The sequence below is a fragment of the Apaloderma vittatum genome, unplaced genomic scaffold (assembly GCF_000703405.1).
Source record: "Apaloderma vittatum isolate BGI_N311 unplaced genomic scaffold, ASM70340v1 scaffold33525, whole genome shotgun sequence".
NCBI lineage: Eukaryota > Metazoa > Chordata > Aves > Trogoniformes > Trogonidae > Apaloderma > Apaloderma vittatum.
The window spans coordinates 30124-52773 of NW_009719413.1; the positions used below are offsets into that span (position 1 = coordinate 30124).

At 38.0% G+C, this 22650-nt stretch overlaps 1 protein-coding gene across 1 annotated transcript in view; it reads right to left on the bottom strand.

Annotated features, from left to right (window-relative positions):
* Positions 1-14806, bottom strand: part of ZSWIM6 (zinc finger, SWIM-type containing 6) — a gene marked incomplete at its 5' end in the record, with an annotated part of 39096 nt that extends 24290 nt beyond the window's left edge. The window contains 3 exons of the mRNA XM_009870627.1: positions 73-252; positions 14019-14169; positions 14658-14806. Of these exons, the coding sequence (XP_009868929.1) occupies positions 73-252; positions 14019-14169; positions 14658-14806 (480 nt within the window). The remainder of the gene's footprint in view (positions 1-72; positions 253-14018; positions 14170-14657) is intronic.
* Positions 14807-22650: the final 7844 nt, after the last annotated feature.

Here is a 22650-nt window from a genome sequence, read left to right on the forward strand (position 1 = left end):
TTCTGCAAGGCTAGAGTATATAAGACAGAGGTTATACTGTATGTTGCAGTCAGTGCATATGTTTAGGCTCACCTTGGTTAGCGTTTGCATCCTGAGGCAAAGCATCGGTTAAATTGGGCAGCTCGTCTCCATGGTTTCCATCTTCCCAGGGACAAACATCCACACTGTTCCATTTTTTCAGCTGTTTTAGCCAATTGGCCTTCTGCTCCGACTTGCAGTGGGGATTTAAGACTATACACATCCACAGAGCACCTGATTTTAAAAAAATTGCTAAATTATGTTTTCTATTAAAAATGCAGCAGCTAATGACTAATTGCAAACTTCTATACCATAACGCTTTTTCTCCTCACAAAGACTACACTGCTTGCTTCCCAGGTACACCTAACAACAGGCAGACTGAATTCCTGATGCAGGATCTTGGAGACGGCAAGGCTCATCTCAAGCAGTTGAAATATGGTACCACGATAACCTTCTCAAAAGGCATTAAGAGGTCTTTTGAATCAGAAAATCCAGAATTCACAATGTATGGCTCAGGTGAGCCCATCAGTCAAAAGTAAACAAGAATTCACATAAGGTTACAGCAGAAAATCACCCAAGTTTGTCTTCTAATTTTTGTACCAGAAGCCTATGCTGTTTTCTATGAACAACAATTACTTGTCTTTGAGCTTCGTATTACAGGAAGTAAAGAAGTGTATCAGTAAGACCTGTATTTTCTAAACACACATCCACACTCAGAACCTAGCGTAAGTACTGCTGATCATGTCACTCATTCACAAATGCATCTGATTCTCAGAGATCCAGAAAACACTGGCTTTGTTCAGTCTAACAGGAAGAAGATTTTTACTGCAATTACTTCAGTACTTTGGTCACACTAGGAAATTTGGTTTACATTTTCTGTTTATGGAGCTCAAAGGACAAGCTAATTCACACTGACATTTCACACGTACCATCACATTGGAACCTGCTCCCTGAGACTATGTACAAAGCAGGCAAAAATACATCAGAATCTGTAGCAACAATTTTAAAACAGGTAGATTCTTCTCTACATCAGCTACCTCTTCATCAGCATGAACTTTGACAGAAGCATGAAAATTCATCTGAAAGCACTGTTTAGCAACAGTTCAGTTGCTCATTAAAAACATGCCTTATACACTAGAAGAGATTTAGAGAATATGCCTAAACTACACAATCTTCATGACACGATACAAAAAAAAACAAACAAACAAACAAAAACAGCTGGTTCATCCAGGATAACAAAATCCTCACATTCAGGTATTCTTTTGCTGACTAAGAACTAAAATGGATACCCAGAGCACAGGTCACCACATTACATTCATTCTTAAAGTAACTTAGCATGTCAGTATGCCACAGCACAGGAGCCAGTAAAAACACACCTTGATCCTTACGGTTTTAAGTCCTCTGCTATTCAGACCAACATGTAATAGAGAAGTGGTAGAATCAAAGAAATCTGAGAACCACAACAAAATTTGATATGGTACAGTGCAGAACACCAGAGAGACACTAACACTACTGCAGATTATCACTGCCCAGTCATTAAATACAGTGCAGCAGATGTTTTGTGGTGTTGGGCCTTTTTGTCTGAAACTTGCCATAGGAATAAATAAGGCCAATATTATTTTTACTTTCTTCTAAAATCAAAATCATATGACTCTCTTTAGACACACTCAACAACCTAACAGTTGGTTCTTATTATTAAGCATCAATGCATTCAGCATTGCTTAGGATAGAATGTATTTCTTGCAATCTGTAAAACAAAAAAGAAGATGGGGAATATAGGAAAGAAAACAATTAACTTCAGATTGCACATTTATTTTCAGAAGCAGGCATCACTCCAGGGCACTAAGAAGACACTGTACCTCTCAGCATCTAAGGAAAAAAAAAACACAAAGAGCAACAAAACGAAAAAAGCAACGCAGCCAATTTAATACTTTGCAAACAGATTCTCAGTGTTTTCACACTGAAGCAAGAGCAAAATGGAGTAATTAAATCACCCACTAAGGCAGAGCACACACGACTGATTACACCATGCCCCTACCGAGTGAGTGGCCTTTTTTACATCCCAGAAACATCACTAGAGGCAAAGGAATTCAGTTGCCTTCTTCAGAAGCTCCATTATGCACTACACCTAAGAGGCAGGACAGGGAAGAAATACCCCAAAGCATGAAAATCCTAAAAAAACTTCTTTGGTTTAAAGATGGAAACTACGCCAAGTATAACTACATTGTTAGCAGCGATTGTCTCAAACACAGGCTATTTTTATGCAAATGAAGCACACAGAGAAGTGTATTTCTAATAAACCCCACACGAATCACTTTGAAATTTCAACAGAGCCCAACTGCACTCTGCTCCCAGGGACTTCAGGGTAAGCTGCACACACATCTGAGTTCTTGCCTAGCGTTCACATCTGCCCAATTCCCTGCAGGAGAAGGAGTGGGAGACAGAACTCCCCCACGAGAAGAGAAGGGAACAGAAAGAGCCTGAGGCTCAGCTCCTTGTAGTGCTACAAAGGCTACCATCTGGGACAAGGATGGATAATGCCACTGACCCCACACTCTTCAGCCTGTTCAGGCTTCCAGGCTTTTTGGCTGGGGAATTTTTTTGTGTGATTCTTTTTTACTTTCTTTTTTTTTTTCTTCCCGTAGCATGTGTCCATTTGCCTGTATTCATATTTCTTCCTCCTCCTCCTGCTCCTTAAGCACCTTCCCCCTAATCTGACATCTGCTCCATTCTGGTTCTTTCAATTCACCGGTTCCTGTCCCCCTCCTAGCGCTGACAAGTCTGCGGAAAATGTTCACTTTTGCCCAGATTTTTACCACATGCCAAGTGGAAGAAGCCTCGAGGATATTCTTCCTATTTCACTCTGATGCTGCTCCGTGGAAGTCCCTCTGAGCTGCCCCATAAATGTCACCACTAATCTGAAGGCTTACACTGGCCTCGAACAAGAGATTCTCTACTTTCTGCCTAATGGCTCCCACATGGGGAAACTAATGATCATGTTTACCCCTAATACAGATAAGGCTTACGGAAAAATGAAGAGCAGTTACTTATAATTTGTGGGGAAGGTATCTAAATCCATTTCTAGTGACTCCAGCCTCAAAACTGCTGTTGGCAACAGTCTATACTCAAATTTCCCAAAATACATTGGCACTCTCAAGTTTACCTGTTCACCTAGATTTAATGATGTCATCAATGATACCTGCGATATGAACAAACGTCACATCAAATGGAGAAAAACCCACAATCGAGAAAATGTGTTTGTATTCATATATTCTGCTTTCCTCTCTAGCACAGCTCCTTCTACCTCCCTTTCCCCAAGGCACCAAGTATCTTTTCTTATTGGCTGTCAGCAGGCTGACACATCTTTCCCCCTCTTCCTACCCTTCCAAACTACATACAACTAAACCAAAAGTAAAGCTCTGATTTGGATAATACGGCTGAGACCTACATCATTCCAATACAAAACTCCTCACAGCACAGTGGAAAAATGATCACAACCCAACGTATAAAAGCTTTTCAATTAGACATACTACAACTGCAATTTTAATTTCACAAGGGAATGAATATTAGAACTGTCATATTGCGATAAGGAATTGATTACTTTGGTTGAGCACTAATCCTTTCGACCTGGAAAAAGCTAGCTTTGCCAAAACAGACCTTTGGTCCAGACAGCCCTCCTTTGAAAAAGCACAGTTGTCATTCATCTTTAGTGCGTCTCACACCACAAAACAAAACAAAAAAGTTGCATTACTGCTTTATACAACGCAGGCTTTCCTTCTACATAAAAGGGAACTCCAGTACTTTTCTGTTTCTCAATGGACACCTATATCTTTGAATTCATGGGGGAGAAATGGCCAGCATGTGTTTACACTGATTAGGATTTAAATATACAAACTAAAAAATATTGAGAAGTATTCAGTCACTGTAAAAGTTTATGTTGTAATAATACATATACTGTGCATGCATGCATTCCTGAAGCCAAAGGAAGTGCAAGGAATGTATACAGACTTTCTCAAGAGATTAAGCATTGCTCAGTTTTCATAAACCCCATTATGTTTTACTCTTGTCCCAATAAATGGGAAAGTGATAACGGAAACAGTTTTAGTGGAGGGGCTAGGACACTGACCATGATTAAATATCCAGCATATGATTCTGTTTAACTGTTTGATTAAAGACTTCCCAAGAAATCTGCTTTTCCTAGAAATTCACTGCCTTGTCAGTGCTGCTGTGTAGCTTAGCTTCGGTCAGCATTTCCTCATTTACAATACCCATGTAATCAATGGCTAGTACACAGCCTTTGCTTTGCAATTTTACTTTTATTATACTCAAGATCAATCCATTCATTTGCAAAATCAAAATATGCAAGAAACAGACGCACATCTACTGTGACATTTCGTTTCCCTCCTCATTATTACTCAACTTTTTCCTAAAAAATAGAAACCCAGAAGCTACCAGGATCATGGCATTTGATCATTTCAAAGAAAATGGAGCCAAGTAATCAAGATCACTTCCTTTGTGCAACAGATAGACTAACTTCAGCACTTGCTGCACACTTTTCACTGCGCCCCATTCAGGCCTTATCAATTCCATTACAAAAGCATAATTTTCCAGCACTGGAAATGCTACAATAGAAACAATGCTAGGAAACAGCACATATGACCCCTTTAACGTAGAAGTACCAACAAAGGATTTTAAAGTGGTTTACATTTTTTTTTTAACACATACACACACTCACATGGACAGCCACTTGGAAACCTCAAAGAAGGTAGTGTATGGTATTTATTTTTTCCCAGTGAGAAGGACAAATGCCTTTAGAATGACAAGTAAAACCACCTCCCACCTCCGGGCACCAGATTCCATTAGAACAAAGCATAATCAGAAGCCCCACTGGAGAACGCTCCAATTAACAGTTGCTTTTATGAAATGGCGAAGATAGGCAAAGCACTTCATTGCTGCTCTCTCCTCCGTAAGAATCCCAAGGAAAAGTATTCTCAGTATTCATTTGGATCCAAGTTGCAATTTTATCCATAAAATCAACCCCTTAATGCATTCTGGTTTCTCTGTGCAGGCTTCAGAAAAAAAGGCTTTCTATAGGTGCTGTGTTTCTTGAAGAACAGAATGTTTCATTTTGCTCTAATTCATTCTATTACTGAATTAAACCTTGATGTATTGGTCTTGACAAGTGCTTCATGCTGATTGTATTGTGTATGATAGTACAATCACTCCCCATGCATTTCACTCTAGCTGGCTGATTAATGCAATAGATTACCTGCAGCACTGATGGTAAGAGGGAATCATTGCACTTCTGCACACTAAACTCTGAAAGTGCATTAGAGAGAGTGGAGGTGTAACCCAGGAACAACAAAAAAAATAAAAGCCTAATTCCTTCAGTTTTCCTTTCTCTCTTGCTGCTACAAGGGTTAAAGGCAAACGTGTATTTGGCAGAAAAGAAACAGGTATTTACATACTGAGATTCTAGTTCTGATCTGTGTTCCAGCTCATCTTCCTATGTCTTTCCATGTTTTCAGTTTTTCGAACAATGGGAAAAGGAACTAACCAAATATATCTGTCATTTCGTATGAGCCTGTTGTTCTGGGTTATGACTTTTTGAGTTTGTTTTTTTTAAAAAAAAACCTGCTGTATTTTTGCAGACAGTCTGCCATTTGACCAAAGGGTTCCACGTAAGAACAGAAATTTGCTTGAAAGGTACAGTTTACGCTACTATAGTCTAAAACTACAGTCTTCCTAAGAGAGCACTTTGGATGTGTTGTATGTCCATTAGATGCCCCTCTGTGCAACTACAGCACCATATAACCTAACCACTGTAGCAAGGCTAGAGCAAAGGATAAAGCATCTGCAAATGAATCTCATTAATTAACTTGCCTAATATTCGTAAAACCATTCATATGTTCACAATCAATGAACTGAAGGTAAAAGCATTACTAATATTAGCACAAATAGTACAAAATACTCTTTTATGGGTATCTTAACATGATTCCTCACAATTTTAAGTGGCTGCCAATACTATGGCTAGGTGGTGAACACTAAGCATGCTCCTGCGCAAAATATATTTTAGCTGGTATTACACTCTCAGCAGTCACAGTCTATTTTCAGATTGATAAATTTGACATTTTTGAGAAGAAAAGTGAATGTGACTACTAACTATAAAGAAAATAATTTATCTATATTTAAATTTATCATCAACATGAATGAATTCCTCCAAGCTAACGTTTTGTAGGTAGATGCAAAACTGCAAAGTTTGGTAAGTTTGTGAAACAAAAGATATTCACACAAGAAAGGGACAAAAATACATTTTTTAAAAAAAAAATTGGAGCAAGTACAAACATTTCCTTGCACAGTGGGAAGTTCAGAAGTATGAATGCCACAACTGTAATCACAGAATGTAAATAACTCACTGTAACTGCCCAGAAGAACATATTCTGAGTGTCTAGTTTTAATTCCTTCCCACTCTAAGATTTCCTAATTTACTTCTGTTTTCCAGGCCAAAAGCAGTTGCTGAGTTTTTACGAAAACAGCATATTTCAGTCAAGATTTCTAATATAAGAATTACCACAGCTCCTGGCTAGCCAATCTACTGCCTGACTACCACAACATGAAATTCTAAGCTAATTTCTGGTTTCCTCATTAAATTTGTCCAGCTCCAATTACAGTTCTCAGCTACCTTTTGTTTACTGGGAAGAACTATCTTCTCTATTTTTTTTCTAGTCTATATAGTTATCTTAAAAAAGCAACTGTCTTGCTTTGACAAACCCAAGCAGACTGAAATACCTGCATCTCTCATTTTAAACTACCATTTTCCAGTTATTTTTCCAGTACCCATTCAAGATAGAAAACTAGAAAACATCACAAGGCTAGATTGCTGGACCACGGCAAAGATCAGAGAAATCAGTGAAGATTGCGTAATTCCTCTCCATAAATACTACTAGTCCTGATATTTACTAGAAGTGCTACTGTAAAATTAAAGGGCAGTTTAATGTTACTGAAGTATTAAAGAATGAGAGGAAGGAAAAAAATAATGCTAAGTACCAGCCTGGACTCATAGCAAAGCTCTGCCCTTAATCTTGGCAGTCAGTTAGGGTCACAATGAGTTTTGTACTACCTCCAATACAGAACAATTTTTCAGGACATTTCTAAGTAAATAAGTTCAACAGATTAAGAATAAAAACTTCAAAAACTCTTAATGCGTGTACTTCAAAATATTTGGCTCCTGCTGTAGAAGTACTTTCCATTTAACTGAATTAAATAAAAGCCCAAACTTTCTGTGTAGCATTAAAAATAAGCCCCTTGAGTTATGCTTACAAACTGAAGTTAATTACTTTCACCACTATTCCTCATATCTGACAAAAAAAACACAGAAAAGAATACCTTCTTTGAAAATAGCTCCCACTTACTGACATACTCTGACCTCATGTACCTTCATTTCAAGGACTATTATGGCACATGCCAATAACGAAGGAGGAAGGAAATCATCCTCAGAGAAGATGGACAGAACCCATCTTTGTAGAACTGCAGTCTGGCTTCATTCACTGGGGAAACAAAAGTGACAGTAACAACTGCAACACTCCAGGGCCGTGACAGCAATTTCTTTAACTTGTCATCCATAACTCAGGCCTTAAAACAGCAAACCTGTCTTGTGATGCTAACTCAGAAGTACTGTTAATTTAGTGCCTCCAACAGCACAAATCATTCAAATACACTGATACATATTTGTGAAAAAGCAGATGTAAACTTAAGGGCATGAACTGAAGGCACATGTGTGGCAACCACATCATCGAAGCTAAGGCTAAACAGAATGGAAGAGAAGGATGTTCAGTGTAAGCAAAACTAGCCAACTAAGTATGACACAGTTCAATATACAAATATGTGCAAGATATACTATCTAGAAGTCCCATGACGAAAGACCATGGGAAATGATGCAAAGCATAGTGCACCCCATCTCCCTTAAAACGTAGACCTTCCTACAGCTTTCACTTCAAGGCCAGAAATGTACTATATGCAAGTGACTAATCTAGACTAAGAAATTTGAACTCAACTATTTTCTGCAGGTGCAAGATATTGGTACTCTCCTTAACTTCAAGGCAAACATGATGCAATTACAACTTGGGATACTCAGGGAAATCATGAAAATATGAACATAAGCTTGGCTCTCAAATTTGAGCCCTGCTGTACCATTTTTGAAATACCATAAAATATGGGGAAAAGCAATTGTTTCTACTGCATAGGTGATTGCACAATGTATGCAGTTCCCCCCCAAAAATGGTATTAGAACACAAAAACCGTAATGAATGCTTAACTTCACAATTCTTTTTCACAGCAGGCCTGAAGTAGTCATCTAATCTGGCACAGGAAGGAATTTCTCTAAAGGCATATTGGCAACAACCCTAGCTGCTTTTGTCCTTTTTTCCCCTCCTCCCCTTAAGTAATAAGCAGAGATAATCTGTTTAGAACAGCTGGCATGTCCCATTCATGCAAGTTTGTTTTTGCAAAGGGAAGGAATGCCCAAGACAGAAATACAGATGGAAAATAGCTTCATTTAGTTAACACTTAAAGAATTTTAACTGGTATTTTCTAGAGATGAATATAAGCTTTTAGCATAAAAAGTCTGAGTGGTTTCCAAAAAAATATTTTAAAATCATTATTTAACACTCAATCATTAGTTTGCTCATGGCAAAATGGTAATTAAATCTCTCTTAATTAATCTGTGATGATTCCTTGCCTAAACTCAACATTTAGAATTAAGTTTTAGACAAGGAGCAAAGTGTTACTAATAAAAATTTAGGCATGATCTTTCAGGAAATATATTGTACTAGTCCTCTACATGACATGCTCTTGTAAAATATTTTAGTTTTAAGCTTTAACACAAAATGTGTCACTAATCCAAAGAACAGACAAAATACCAGCAAACGTGAACTCAAACGAGGACCATCAGGTTGGTCCAACATTTAAAAAGAGGCCCGGGATAAAGTAATGTGCTAGTGAAAAAACTACTGAGACTATAGCCACTTACACAACAATGTTATTTTGCTCAGGAAACACCTTTACGACAAAAATCCATTTAGCATGCATAGCAGAAAAGATTCTCAGGGAGTCACCCAGAAAAGCTTTATCCCATGAATAAGGCTTGTGACACTATTGCAGAAGGTTCCTACAGTCAAAAACTTCAGATACCGACAAGTGGTTGAGGTAGACAGGAGAGGCACATGCATGAAAATCTGGAGACTACCCAGCTGGAAGTACAGAGTATCTTTTAAGTTCTCTTCAACTTTTAAAGGCCCTGGACCAACAGAGACCAAGATGAACATGACAGAAACTCAGGACACTCCGGCATAATTTATTTACTGCCCAACCTTGCAAGACATCTTTGGGCACATCCTCTTTCCCATGACATAGCCATCACACAAAAAGTTTACAATAAACTAATCCTAGACTGAAAAAAAAGCAGCCCAAAAATAAACCCAAACCGTAACACAATTCTCCTCCCCCTTAAATAGCTCTTAAATCAAAATAGAGGAAATCTACTAGAAATGTTTGTTTTGAAACACATAAATTATGTGAAGTTTTTTCACCACGAAGGCAAGCAATAGGATATAAAGATACTGAAAATGGTAGTTCACAAAAAAAATAGTATCTGATCCCGTAATCTACATGTTGACAAGCTGTTGGGCTCCATCACTCCATCAAGCAGTAGATACTTGTCTTATATTCTTCTACTTGACTGCTTTCATCAGATTAAGCATCTGGGATTTAATTTAACAGTTTCAGCTTTATTAAGCTGTCACAAGAGCAGCCCCACTTTGATAACAGTAGCTGCTCCAATTATGGTTTGGTTTAGGGTTGACAAGTATAATGATTCATTCGTGGCACATGAGAAGCAATAAAAGGTTGTTTTGCATTACAGCTTTAAAAATGTGGGCACTTTTTTCATTTAATTTGTCACTTAGCTTTTGCTAAGAGGACATTTAAATTGCAGTAAAAGGCAAATGGGGCTTTTAGTTTAAATGTAATCCCCATATTTAAATGATCTGTAATGGCACAGTGTTGGAGTGGGAACACTATTGTTTCACAGTGGGCCCTGATGGTGACATGTGACATTTGTATTCAGGTCCTGTATCATCTATGTGGCTAAAGGGCTTCCCATTTCATTTCACAGCCAGAAGCCAGCAGAAAACACCAATTAACTTGCAGATTCCATTTGCCAACAAAACTCAGCCTCTTCCCAATGTCTGGCACCTGGCAGTGCTCAACATTTAATTCCAAAACAGAGCCTTGCAGACATCATGATCCCTGGGCTAGGGCACAAAGTTAAGTTCTCCCCACTCTTTAAAGAAATCTTTTCACTTTCGTAGAGAACAGGCAACTTTTACTTAAATTTTCATGGATGAATATCAACAAATTACTGCTGTAGTAATGAATGGTCCATTTTTTCCCTCTAGACTACAAAGAGGGTTAACTGACCTTTGCTTCAAATCAGAGACCTCAACTCAACAGGTATCAGCAGAAATTTACTACACATTTCCTTATTCCTCCATTTTACCAACACAATTTATTTAAAAAGTCAAACCAAGGGGCTTCAAATAATTAATCACTCTGCTATACTGAAGTCTTCAACCATGGTCACCAAGAGTTGAAGACTTAAAGATCATTATGCGATATTTACCGACTGAGATACCATTTAAACATAAAGTGTGAGGAATCTCAACTCCCTCTAAACTCAGGAAAGTAGAAATGTGGATTACTGTGGCAAGTCGAAAGCATTCACCAGCACACTGCTGAAGTTGCATCTAAATTCTTCTAATATGAGAAGTGTATGAGCAAGACTTAGATAGTTCAGACCTGTAATCTTGATCTTTCCAGTACTGCACCTTTGGAGTTCCATAAGCAGCATTTAGCTCAACTCAATCTTTGATGTATTACAGAAGAGTCTGCTGAGCATAATTATTATATTCTTCCCCCTGATCTAAAGGCTTTAAAGAAACAACTAACTAGTTATGTGTAAGACTCTTTTGTTAACTTGAGGCTTTTGAACCACAAATTGCTTAGGGAATTAGAACTTTGCATTAGAAAATTGCCAGTTCACACTTTGAAGTATTTGTGTGTTTTGAGTGGTTTTTCTGGTTTTGTGGTATGAGTTGTATTTTGGTTTGGGTTTTGGGGTTTTTCTGTTTGGTTTTTTTTTTTTTTTTTTTAAATCAGCACTATCAAATATTCTAATCCAATCCGACTTCAACAGAAGTCAACAATTTACTATGAACTTTTGCAGGACCTCTGATCAGAGCTCAGTGTGTCCTTCCAGTACCCTCGCCAACACCACGCAGGAAGCATCAGTTAAGTTCTAATGAAAGGCTCAAGGGACCCAGCCAAGAAGAAAGCTGAAGTTATTTAAGTATGTTTAAAAACCTATGCCAAGATGGAACTGACAAAGTGGCCATATGCCTACCAGTTGGCAGACAGCACACCAGGGCAAGCAAGCACGCCTTTATTAAGTAGAGTCTATATTTATACACCTTTTACATCCTAAAATTCTCTGATTTTACATCCTAAAATAAAGGAGTTCATAGATAAATTTTTTTTCTTTAAGACACACATATATGACAATCCTAGATTATTCTGAACAGATAATACAGAAAATTAAGTATGCAAAGGCCTGTCTCACTTCTTTTATTGATATTTTAGTTCTCCAAAATCCTACAGGATGACAAGACAGGAAGACAACATTATTTTAGAATGTGATAACATTGTGCCCTTAAACTCAAAGCCTGTGTTCTCTGCCATTACTGGCAGAGATCATACATTGCCAGGGTCATCCTGCTCCTCCTTTTTTCAGTTTGCTATTGTAACTCTGGCGGGCCTTAAAGTCTCCTTCAACTTTTACAGATTCATGAGTTTGAGATATATACGTTTCACCTGGAAAAAGGGATGTGTTTAATTTGAGCAAAACTCAAGGTGAAATTCTAGCAAAACCATGGCAACAGCTTGTAACTTTCATACAAGGTAGGAGTCAAGCTAGAGAGATTCATCCAATTAACAGCGATTTTAAGGAAATATGCTACACACCAGTGGAAGGAATCCAACTGGTGGGGGAAAGAAATGGACAGTTTAGCAACATAAACGTGGAGGAACCACATTAAGTTCTAACCTTAGCCAACTGCACACCTAAAGTGACTGAAATATTTGCAACTGAAACCATGGTACACGATCAACATCAGAGGTGGCAAAGCAGTTCAAGACTGAAACAACACGGTCTGCCTCAGACTGCAATACAGCAGCTAAGGTAGTGGCGAGGCTGGAGGTTGCATTGCAGCTTTTGGGGAGTGCTACCTATAATTCTGATTAAACACAGGTAAACCAACCAATGCAATTAATCTGAAATATTCCTTATTCAACGCTGCAGGCAGAAAGATTCCACATCCTCTACCTTCAGAGAGATGCTGTCAAGGAAATGACATAACATGAAATTGATGAAGCAAGAAGAGGAGCCACTAAGAAAATTTAACAAAACCTTTTCTGTTTATTGGCAACATACAGTAAGACTGCTACAGGTAACAGATGGACAACACATTTCTGCCTCTTCCCACCACCTACCAGCTCAACCCACATAAGCAATGAAGCATGAGACCCTTCAGTGGGATACAATTTTGCCACATACATGTCCAGCTATGCATGTGCCCTGCTTGGCAAAAAAAACGTTAATTCCCAACAAGACACGGCATCATAAAAATGACATACTAAAAGGGTTGTTACACTTGAAGGCAAGTTGTTACATCTACACTCCTCTGACAAGAGTTTTGCCTGCTCTGATATTAAGGCTTTTCACCACAGAAGTCTGTAATCTCAACTAGATAGCTAGTGCTTCATAAAGTCTAATGCTAAGACAGAATCCTTCAGGTCTAGACTTGAAGTGTCATTCCAGATTGAGTAAGAGCACAAATAACTACTTCAGGTTCTGTGAACCACAGGGTGATTTCATTCAGGCTGTCTTCAGCTTGCTCTGAGAAAGCCTCCAAGACAGCATCTAAAACCTTACTACAGTTAAAATACATTAACCTCTTAAGATATACACAGTAATCCCTCCACTCATACACTCAGTGAATTATCTTTTAGAGAAACAGATTAGACTTTGAATAATTCAGGTTGTATTTTATCACTTGTATCTTCTATACATATGCACACCAAGTGGTGTGGTTATGTAGTGGTTAGTAGTTTGTTAATAGTTTGTTCCAGTATCTTATACCTAGGAAAGCAACACTGGTGCTTACTTATTACTCTTTCCACCCACCTTTAAATTATTGGTGACATTTACACTCAAGGTGTTCTGAGTTTCCTCTCCCCACCATAAATTCTAACAGGGTTAGACTTCTGAAACAGTAGTCCAAACATTGTAATAGTGAGTTTCTGGAACACTCCAGAGCACGTGTCCTCAGATCTTACCATTTCAGCCTGTGACCCTCTCTCCAGTATACAATTAAGTCATATAACTGGTCACAGCTGACCTTTCTGTAAAGCAGTGTTAGTTGTTTATTATTTGATTGCCTTTCCTATTTAGTAATAAACTTCTTTCCTTTGTTGTTATTTTCTCATAATTTTAATAAACCTTCTCTTTTTGCCTTCTATTTTTCTCCAACTGTGAACTGATTTCTTCCTTAGCCTTGCCCGTTTAGCTCCAGTGGCTTATATGCTTATCCTCAGTTGAATAGCTACATGTACACTTTTTGCTTTATTCTTTTTAGATCGCCAGGTAGTTACAAACCTGTTGCATTTGTACTTGTTTCATAGCATGTTTCCTCTCTTCGAGCTGAAATTGTCTCATGCTGTAGATTAAAAATTCAATTTCAGCCAAGCTTAATAAAAAAGCAAAGCTGTAGAAAACGCTTATCTGCTTTACCTAGTGTCACAATAAAGTTTCTCTCCACTCCAAATATGTAATTGTTTCTTCATTATACTTATGAACACCTAAATGATTTTGAAGTCTGTGCATTTACCCAGTTCATCCCAGAGCTGCCTATACTTGTCAGTCATTGTAGTTCCTTGTTGTCTCCAAAGCGACAGACGAGGGTCAGCCATGAACTGGTCTGTTATCAACGTCAACATGCGAGCTCCATTTGAATCTCTCATCTTTAGCATCTCTCGCACCTAGGAAATGAATCTTTTAATACGAACTTGAAAAAACCAAAGAAATCACAATACAAACAGTATGCTGCAGCGTTAAATATTCCACCTCTGTTATATAAGAAATGTAATTTGTATATGCAATCTGAAATTTTTAAGTAGAAAAAATAGTCTGCCTTCTCAATTTTAAGAACTTCTGGTTTCCATATCCCATTGCAATTCTTCTAAGACACTTCATGTAGGACTAACTTCTAAAGGTTTTTCCAACATTTTTGGGGTGAGGGAAGAGAACAGCAAAGCTGCAGACAGTTGAAATGCTACTTCATATCCTTAGACTGATCTCAAGACACATCAGACTGTGGTCCCTGCTGTACTACTCGTTATTAAGTTGACACCATGCTCCCAAGGCTTTATCTTTTGTTAGGACAGGACTCTGGCTAAGAGGAACGAGTACAGACTGGTGTGAGGAATGGGGGAGAGAGAAAAGGGAAGGTTTAGAGTAGTGAACACACCTTCGCAAAAAGCAAATTGAGCTGCTTCCCTGATCCATGGTATCCACCCTGGGAGAGGAAGAGTTTAACCTGTTCTTGGACCTGTTCCTCATCCAAATACCAGCAGTTTTCATCATCTATGCTACCACCTGCTGTTGGGTCAGGAGCACCTGCAAACAGCAAGAAAAGAAATCATTATGTTCTATATAAAGAAGAGAGGTTCATGGGTCCAGGGTAGACGACTACTGCCAAGGGTTTTGGATTTGCGTTTTGTCCTATTTTGGACATATTTATATCCTTTAAAATATACTTAAATTTCTCCTCAGTAGTATTAAAAACTTAGAAATTACAGTCTATGAAAAGGTATTTATATAAACAACATTTAACAACAAAACATTAAAATCAAGGTGACTGTTTTGTCCTCCCATCTCAACCTCTGTACTAGAATGCCTTTACAAGGGAAATAAAATGTTGCATAGTATTTCTAGAACTGTGATGTTAAAGCCACTCTCCCCAAAACACCTGTTATTTCCTGTACTTTCAGAAATCTTGCTCAGGTTTAAGTGACTGCTAATGAGCGCTGTTATTGACAAACATGAGGAAAATCATCACCTCGGTGTCTCTGAGCTGTGATGGCTCTGCAAAGCTAAACAAAAAGTAAAAAAAATCCCCAAACAAGTCGAAAGTCTTAAAGCACTAAAGGCATTTCCATCATAAATAAGAATTACAGCTGTGTAAGACTGTGATGCTTCTAAAGGAGAATTTTTACAAAGGCAATGTCATCAGCACAGAGTCAAGTTAGAGCAACTCTACCTGAACTAGCCTAGTGTGAACTAAGCGACAAAATTTATATCAGGCTGTGCTTTGGCCACAGGCTGCTCTAACTCAAATTTTGCAACTGAGATCAGTGATTGCGCACACGTGGCCCCTTCTAAAGGCTGACAAAATTAACTAAGTTCTTCCATCATTAGCAATCTGTATTTTTCTGAAGAAGCCTGAACCTCCACTGGATATTTTTCAAAATATATTTAAACTGAAAAGACTGAAAAAGTACTCATCTAGACTGCCAAGGAAACAACTCAAGGTACTGCATCACCCTGCCAGATATAAAGTATTTTAAGCACACCCAGGACTGAAGTTAATGTGATATTTTGATCTGGGCCTTGTCACAACGGTGTAATCTCTCTGTCCGTTAGGTTTTGAAAAGACATTAGAAATTGGATCGTGTTACACAACCTAACACTTAAATCTGAGTCCATGTTACCCACGTAGCCAAAAAGATACTGGCAAGTAAGGAAAACTACATAGTCAGATTTGTAGAAACTTGCTTTCTCAAAGGAGTCCTAAAAACTTGGAAAGTAAAGATAGCTACAATTCTTCAGGTGCATAGGAATTGAATATTTATTCAAATGATTCAAGACTTTCATAATTGCAGCTCTGCCACGTAGGAGAAGCTTTTAAGCGGTCACAGTGAATACTGGAATCTTTATTCAATGAAGATTTAAAAGGTCAGAGGGCTGTCTTGTCTACTAGATGCTCAGAGTAAAAAAAAAAAGATAATCTTCCACCTGTGTACGTGTATATATATGTGTGTGTGTGTGTGTATGTGTATATATACATGCTTATTTAGATTAATAAGAAATTGTGTGGTTGAAAACGTGAACAAACTCTCCTGCCTTCCAGAGCAGGAAGACACCATAACAGTGTCTCAGAAGACCCAGATCAAGACCAAGACAGTACAAAAATCCAAGGAATTAAAAACCTCTTCTGTGAGTGCTTCCATGTTCAGTATATTAGGTTTAGAGGGCTTTCAATTCAGTCAGCTACATGACACACATACTGATAGGTCTTCTGTTGCAATGAGATAAAAAGAGAAATCAAGCCACACAAGCACAAACACCGCAGCTGTTGCACAGACCCAGGTTTTCAGTATCACCTTGCAAACAGTTTAAATATTTCATTGCTCTAAAACACAGAAGAGGAACTATATAAAGGCACCAATAAACAAAATACTCTTACAGGTACGCCTCACTTCAATGAAGATTTTCTTTAAATAACCTTGGTATGGCTACTTTTAAATTGAATTAGAAATAGCCTAAGCTTCCTCAGCTAAGCTTCCCTATTTAGGGAAAAAAACAAAATTCCTTCCATAACTGTTTACATTTTATCAAAAGCTCATCGGTCAGTTTGTGCTAGAAGGTTAAATTTCAAAACAGCTACCGCAGATTCTTTAACAACAGGGCTCCTGCTGCCTCAGGCCAGCAGCACTACCCCCACCAAGGCCTCTTCTCCCAGCATAATCCCAAATATACTTTCCCAGAGGCTGAGCATCGTTATACTTTCACCAGTGTTGTGTTCATGCCACTATGCCGCTACAAGACTGCAAAAGCTGAAGACACCAAGCTGAGGGCCTAAGCTCTGCAATGCTCTTCAGCACAGTACTACAGACCAGTCTGACTCATGGTGAATTTTAGCTTGTACAAAATTTTTCATCAGGATGTATAAACAAATTTGAGCGTACATGTAACCAGCACCAACTGTGATTGTATTTCACTGATCTTTCAACACCGTTGTCAGTCTTCAGCAGTAGCCATGGACTAACAAGACATGGAGATAGCATGTCCGATCAGGCATGAGCCTAAATCAACTTTGCACCACAGCAGCAGCCAGACATCCTAGTGATGCTGCGTGGGGAAGCCTTAGGCTTCCACTGCCCAGGTCACTCCCGCTTTGGGGTCCAAACATGACCGTCTCCATGTCTCCCAGCTTTTCAAGATCACTACATTCACCAACTGATCTAGCCCGTTTCCTCTCCCACTCAAACACAGATCACTCTTGGCAACGGACAGTATTTCTACACTGCTATTTTTCTTCTGAAGCCAGTGGACCCGCTGACTAGACAAGAAGTTATCTGGACAAGCAACAGGACGGAACTGCCTTCAGAGCTGTGAGATGAAGCCCTAGCAATAGCTGGCAGGAAGGCTCAGGCTCAGCACCAGGCAGAGCTAAAGGCTCAAACTAAGGGAGGCGGCTTCACTCAGCGTTCAGCATGGCCCTGAACAGTCACCATGAGGCTTCAGCAGATGGATGCAGAGAGGAACATGGGAAGACCTGAGTTTAATCTCCGCAATGCAGTTTGGTACCAAGACTGAATCCCATTCCCTGGTTGTAAACTTAGAAAGAGTATTACTTATGTGCTTTAGATGGGTGTCATGAGGATAAATTAGTTCACATTTGAACTATGAAAGTGAAGAGGATTGTATAATTATACTAAATACTAAAACCTATAATTAAGCTGTGTTAGTTTACAGACACCAACATATTAATCTTCCTGCCTCCAACCTCTGTCAACTTTAACTTCTGTCATGACTGTCTTTGAAAAAGGTTTTAAGTCATGTACTTACACTTAAATACAATAAATAAAGTATTTATACTCAGCATATAGATACAGCCATACATACTTACTCAAGCTCATCTATTAAAATTACTAAATTGGAATCTTAATCAAAGCAGGAATAATGTGCACAACTATTCATAACACTGAACACCTAAATAACACTTGAAAACAGGGTAACAGCCTTCTGTTTTTAGGGTCGTAGCAAGTTACATGTTAAATATAAATCAACTCCCAAGTTCTAAGAAGCAGAAGCATTTAAACAAAATACACACTTTTTTCATTTACATAACACTTTTAAGAACAACTGTCTTAAAAACGAGCAACTGCATTCAAGAACTGGTGTTGTATATGGAGAACTTAACCTCAAAAAGTACGTAGAAGCAAAGCAAGGAGCATTGTCTAAACCAGACTAACTACTATTAAAATATGGCAAACTACTCAGGTGTGTATCAACAGCGAGATTTGGTTAAAGTAACAGGAGGCAGGCTTTAGGGCAAACTGCTTCCCCGATCCTTATTTCTGAAGTATCACAAGAGTTGTCTTCAAATGAAATCATGCCAAATTATTCAGTCATAGCCATACCAAAATTTTTTGAATTTTATAAAGATTTTATTAATTTAAATATACAAATTAACTGTATATCAGTTCTTTTTTATTAAATATCATGCCACATCAGCATTAAAATATAAAAAAAATTACAACTAAAAACCCCAACTCACTGAGTACTACACAACTACATTGAATGGTCCCAGCTAGAAACCAATCCTGCTGTACGTTGATTCACAACAGAAGAGTAATTGATTTTACAAACTTAGTATGCTAAGAATTGTTCTAAGCAATAATTACATAAAACTGAAGATCATAAAATTAATGAATCAAAAATATTATTATGCCTTTGATTCCCTAAATGACTCAAAGTTAGGACATAAATAACTTCACCTTGCACTTGATTTCAGAACTCTTGGGTGGAATATAACACCTGTTCAACAGAGCAAAGCAAAGAAAAACAGCACTGTTGTGAAGCAGACGGTGCTAACAACAGAAAGTATGAAGACAGGACAGGCTGTGCTAAGTTGCTGAGGAAAGGTAATAAACACCCAACAAGTTTCTTACTCCGAAAAAAACCCACCACCCAAAACCACCTCTCTCCCTTCCATCCGTACATATAGCAAAATGCATGAACTTACTTGCCAACAGTATCTAAGCTCTCCTGCTAAACTCCAGGTCTCACAAGCATTATATAGCAATAAGTTTGAATTTAATACATTATTTTTTGTGTTATTTTGAAGCTTTTAATGTTTCATTTTATTTTAGATTGTAACGCTTATTTTAGTTCTCCTTCAGCTTTGGATATCTCTCTAGGCTAGTCTTCGTGTGACTTCCTTTACAAATCTGGTTCACTAAATTCTCATATTAAGTGCTGGAGCACTTAATTTTCATCCTTCATGAAAGGAAATGCACCTGTCATTTTCTACACTCTTCTTTTGCAATTTGTGTCTTAAGTTTGCCAATTTAAGCAGGGTCATATGAAAGATTCATCACTCTTTAAACAATGTATCTTCTTTAACATTAAACATTCCCTTTTCTATATCAGCAATACAATACATTCTGTTGTTCAGCCCTACCCTAGCTCACAATTCCACTAAAATTCCCATCTTTTCAGTTAAATGCTCTAAGTTCATATTAACACATTCACCCATATCTCTGAATAGTCCTGTGGAACTTATTGTATATAGGAAGACTATTACATATTCTGAAATTTTCTTTTCAAGCAGTTTTTCAGACAGGTATTTCCTTCTTGAATAATTCCACCAGCATTCCTACTATATGTTACAGATTAATGTTTGCAGAGCACATACCTAGCTCTGGCTGGACAAATACAGGAACAAGTACCTTGGTACCTCAGTTTCTGAGAAGACAAATGCACTTAAAACACTTTCTCCCAGCTCCTTCCTCTTAAACTTGAGTTCATCTGCATGTGGTTTTGTACTGGTGAGTGACTTACGAGTCAGAGAACCCGAGAATGGGAGAAAGTCTAGAGAAATCCATGTAGCTCTTCTAAGAAGAAAGACTGCAACAGTAGCACTATACATTCAGGTAAAAAAACCACTATTGCTTAAAAGCTAAAAATGAAATCAGTTTTCCAGGCTCTCCTTATATCCATAAAAGGCAAACTCTTCTTCATTATGTACATAATGAATCAATGTTAATATGAGAATAATACACAAACAGATGTCACACACCTATATTGCAGTTACTTTTCTATTTCCACACAAATTCTCAGGAACATGGTTTGACCTTCCAGCCAATTTATTTAAGTGAAAAGTTTTAAACCCAAGGAAAGACAGATCCAAGATGACAAACCTGGCTGATTACCTGTCATCCTGACTCTTCTCTTCCTAGCCTTGCACACCTGCCAGCTTCCTCTGCTACAATTGTACAAAAATCAATGGTGGAAGAAAGTCTCAGCTAAGTAGGATCCAAATTAACATCCAACTTCTTGAGTCAGCATCCCCAAATTGAAACCCAACATGAAGCCAACAGTTACACAGCACAAACATCAAGCCATCAGTACAAATACCTACAGCTGCCTTCAGACAGAAGATTACACAACATATCTCTTGAAAACAGCAATAGCACATACAGCTGTAGGAGTGTCATATGAGAAAACCAGAACACAAGTCTTCTCAACTGTAAGCGATGCTTTTGTGCTCTAAAACCACGCAAAACCCTCCTGCAACATAGTCGCCATGAAGTGAGAACTAGTGTGGCAAACACAGGATTCCAAATAGATCACTTGACTCTCCTGAAGCAGTTAGCGAATATACAACACATTCCAGCACTTTTAACAGCATCACCTTATTTACTGCAGTAAGGCTCAGTCATGAAGCAAGAAAGGATAGTGCATCATTTGCATCCACCAAGGAATTCAAAGGGACTGGTCGTTGCAAAACCGTATCACCAGTGTTAAGTCACTTCACTAGTTTGCCCAGTAACATCTTTCACAAGGGAGGTGGCCAAAGGCAGTCAATGAATCTGCATAGGACAGAATTTTGAGCAGATCAACAATTATCCAATTTACCATTTCTGGAAGTACTGCAGAACTGTTCCACCTCCCTAGACAGCTCTTAAGCAAGTCAACAAGACCACTGTGGTTACAGCTCCTCAAAGTTCCAGTTCTTTCTTATGTACACATAAATAGTATTTCAAGAGCTGATTTCTTTTGGCCATTGCTGGAAATTCACAAACCTGAGAACTAGTACACAGCTACAACAAGAGGAAAAAATAATTTGAAAAATGAAGTTATATATAACAACTGTAAAATTAAAACACTTCTAGTAACACTGGAAAGAATTTCTTCATCCAACTTCATATTTAGGCCTTCCCTTTGGTGAAAGCTGTTTCTGATGTTTCTGTGCCAGGTCACTTCTATAAGCAAGTTCTTACACAAGCAAGTTTTTCTTCTTACTTACCTTTATTTTCAAGCAGTGTTCAATATAATTCCTCTTCAAACACTAGTTTAGTAAGGTTAAACTGTTCTAAGCAAGACAGATCTATATGACAGTTTTACACCACATACATCTGTAGCACAGAAGATATGACAGAATGAAGAGTGACCTTATGTCAGAGCCTATGCTATTAGAACTAGAGATAGCTTTCAGTGAACTTGATTATTTTTAATTTATGGAACTTAAAGGTAAAAATAACAAAATTACAGTATGAATCACAGAACATTTACTTGCTACCTAACTGAAGTAACTTTTCCCTTAAAAGAATCCTGTAACTTTTTAGTATCATAAACACATAAATCAAAATTTAAAAACAAAAACCCAGACCATGGTTTTATGCAAGTCAGAGAAAAAGCAGGAGACAACAGATTCTCTTTCGTAACCTAGCTTCCTTTGGTAATAGTTTATTTTATTAGGCTGCCTGAATTTTCTACTTTAGGTTTTGGTATTTTACTAAGACATATCAACAGACACACTGCAACCTTATTTACTACAAAAACAGCACTATGTGTAGATATATTTTGTTTTGTGGATAATTTTAAACTACCCTACTCAAATTAATTGTGAAATTCCACAACTGATTATCAATTTAGTTTTTTGTTTCCTTTTTGCTGTTTGGGTTGTGATATAAATATCAAATCTCTATAAAAATACTTTCAATATTAATGAGTAATGAGATATTTTGACAACAAGAAAACAGCTGACAAAGACTAACAACTCTATGATTAGTAAAACTATAGACTTAATGTTTATCCAGTTTAAATGCTCTCTGGAACAGCTTGTTTGTTTCTCTTATATTAGCTGTAGTATAGCTAATACAGACGTCATATGTCCCTCCTTTCTCACCCTGCCTCCCCTTTTTCTAATCACCCCTGACTGAACCTTCTCTGAAGCTCTCATACACACCGTAACTCCTTCTTCCCCTTAATTCCTTATGTTCAGGCTACAGCCAACTCTCATACAACACGTCTTCAATTTATGATACCGGAGTACCTTCCTCTTTTGCTTGATGTCCTGCATCTGTTTTAGCTTTCACTTCTCTCCACTATCACCAGGTAGCTCTGCCAATCACAGAACCATAGAATGGCCTAAATTGGAAGAGACCTTA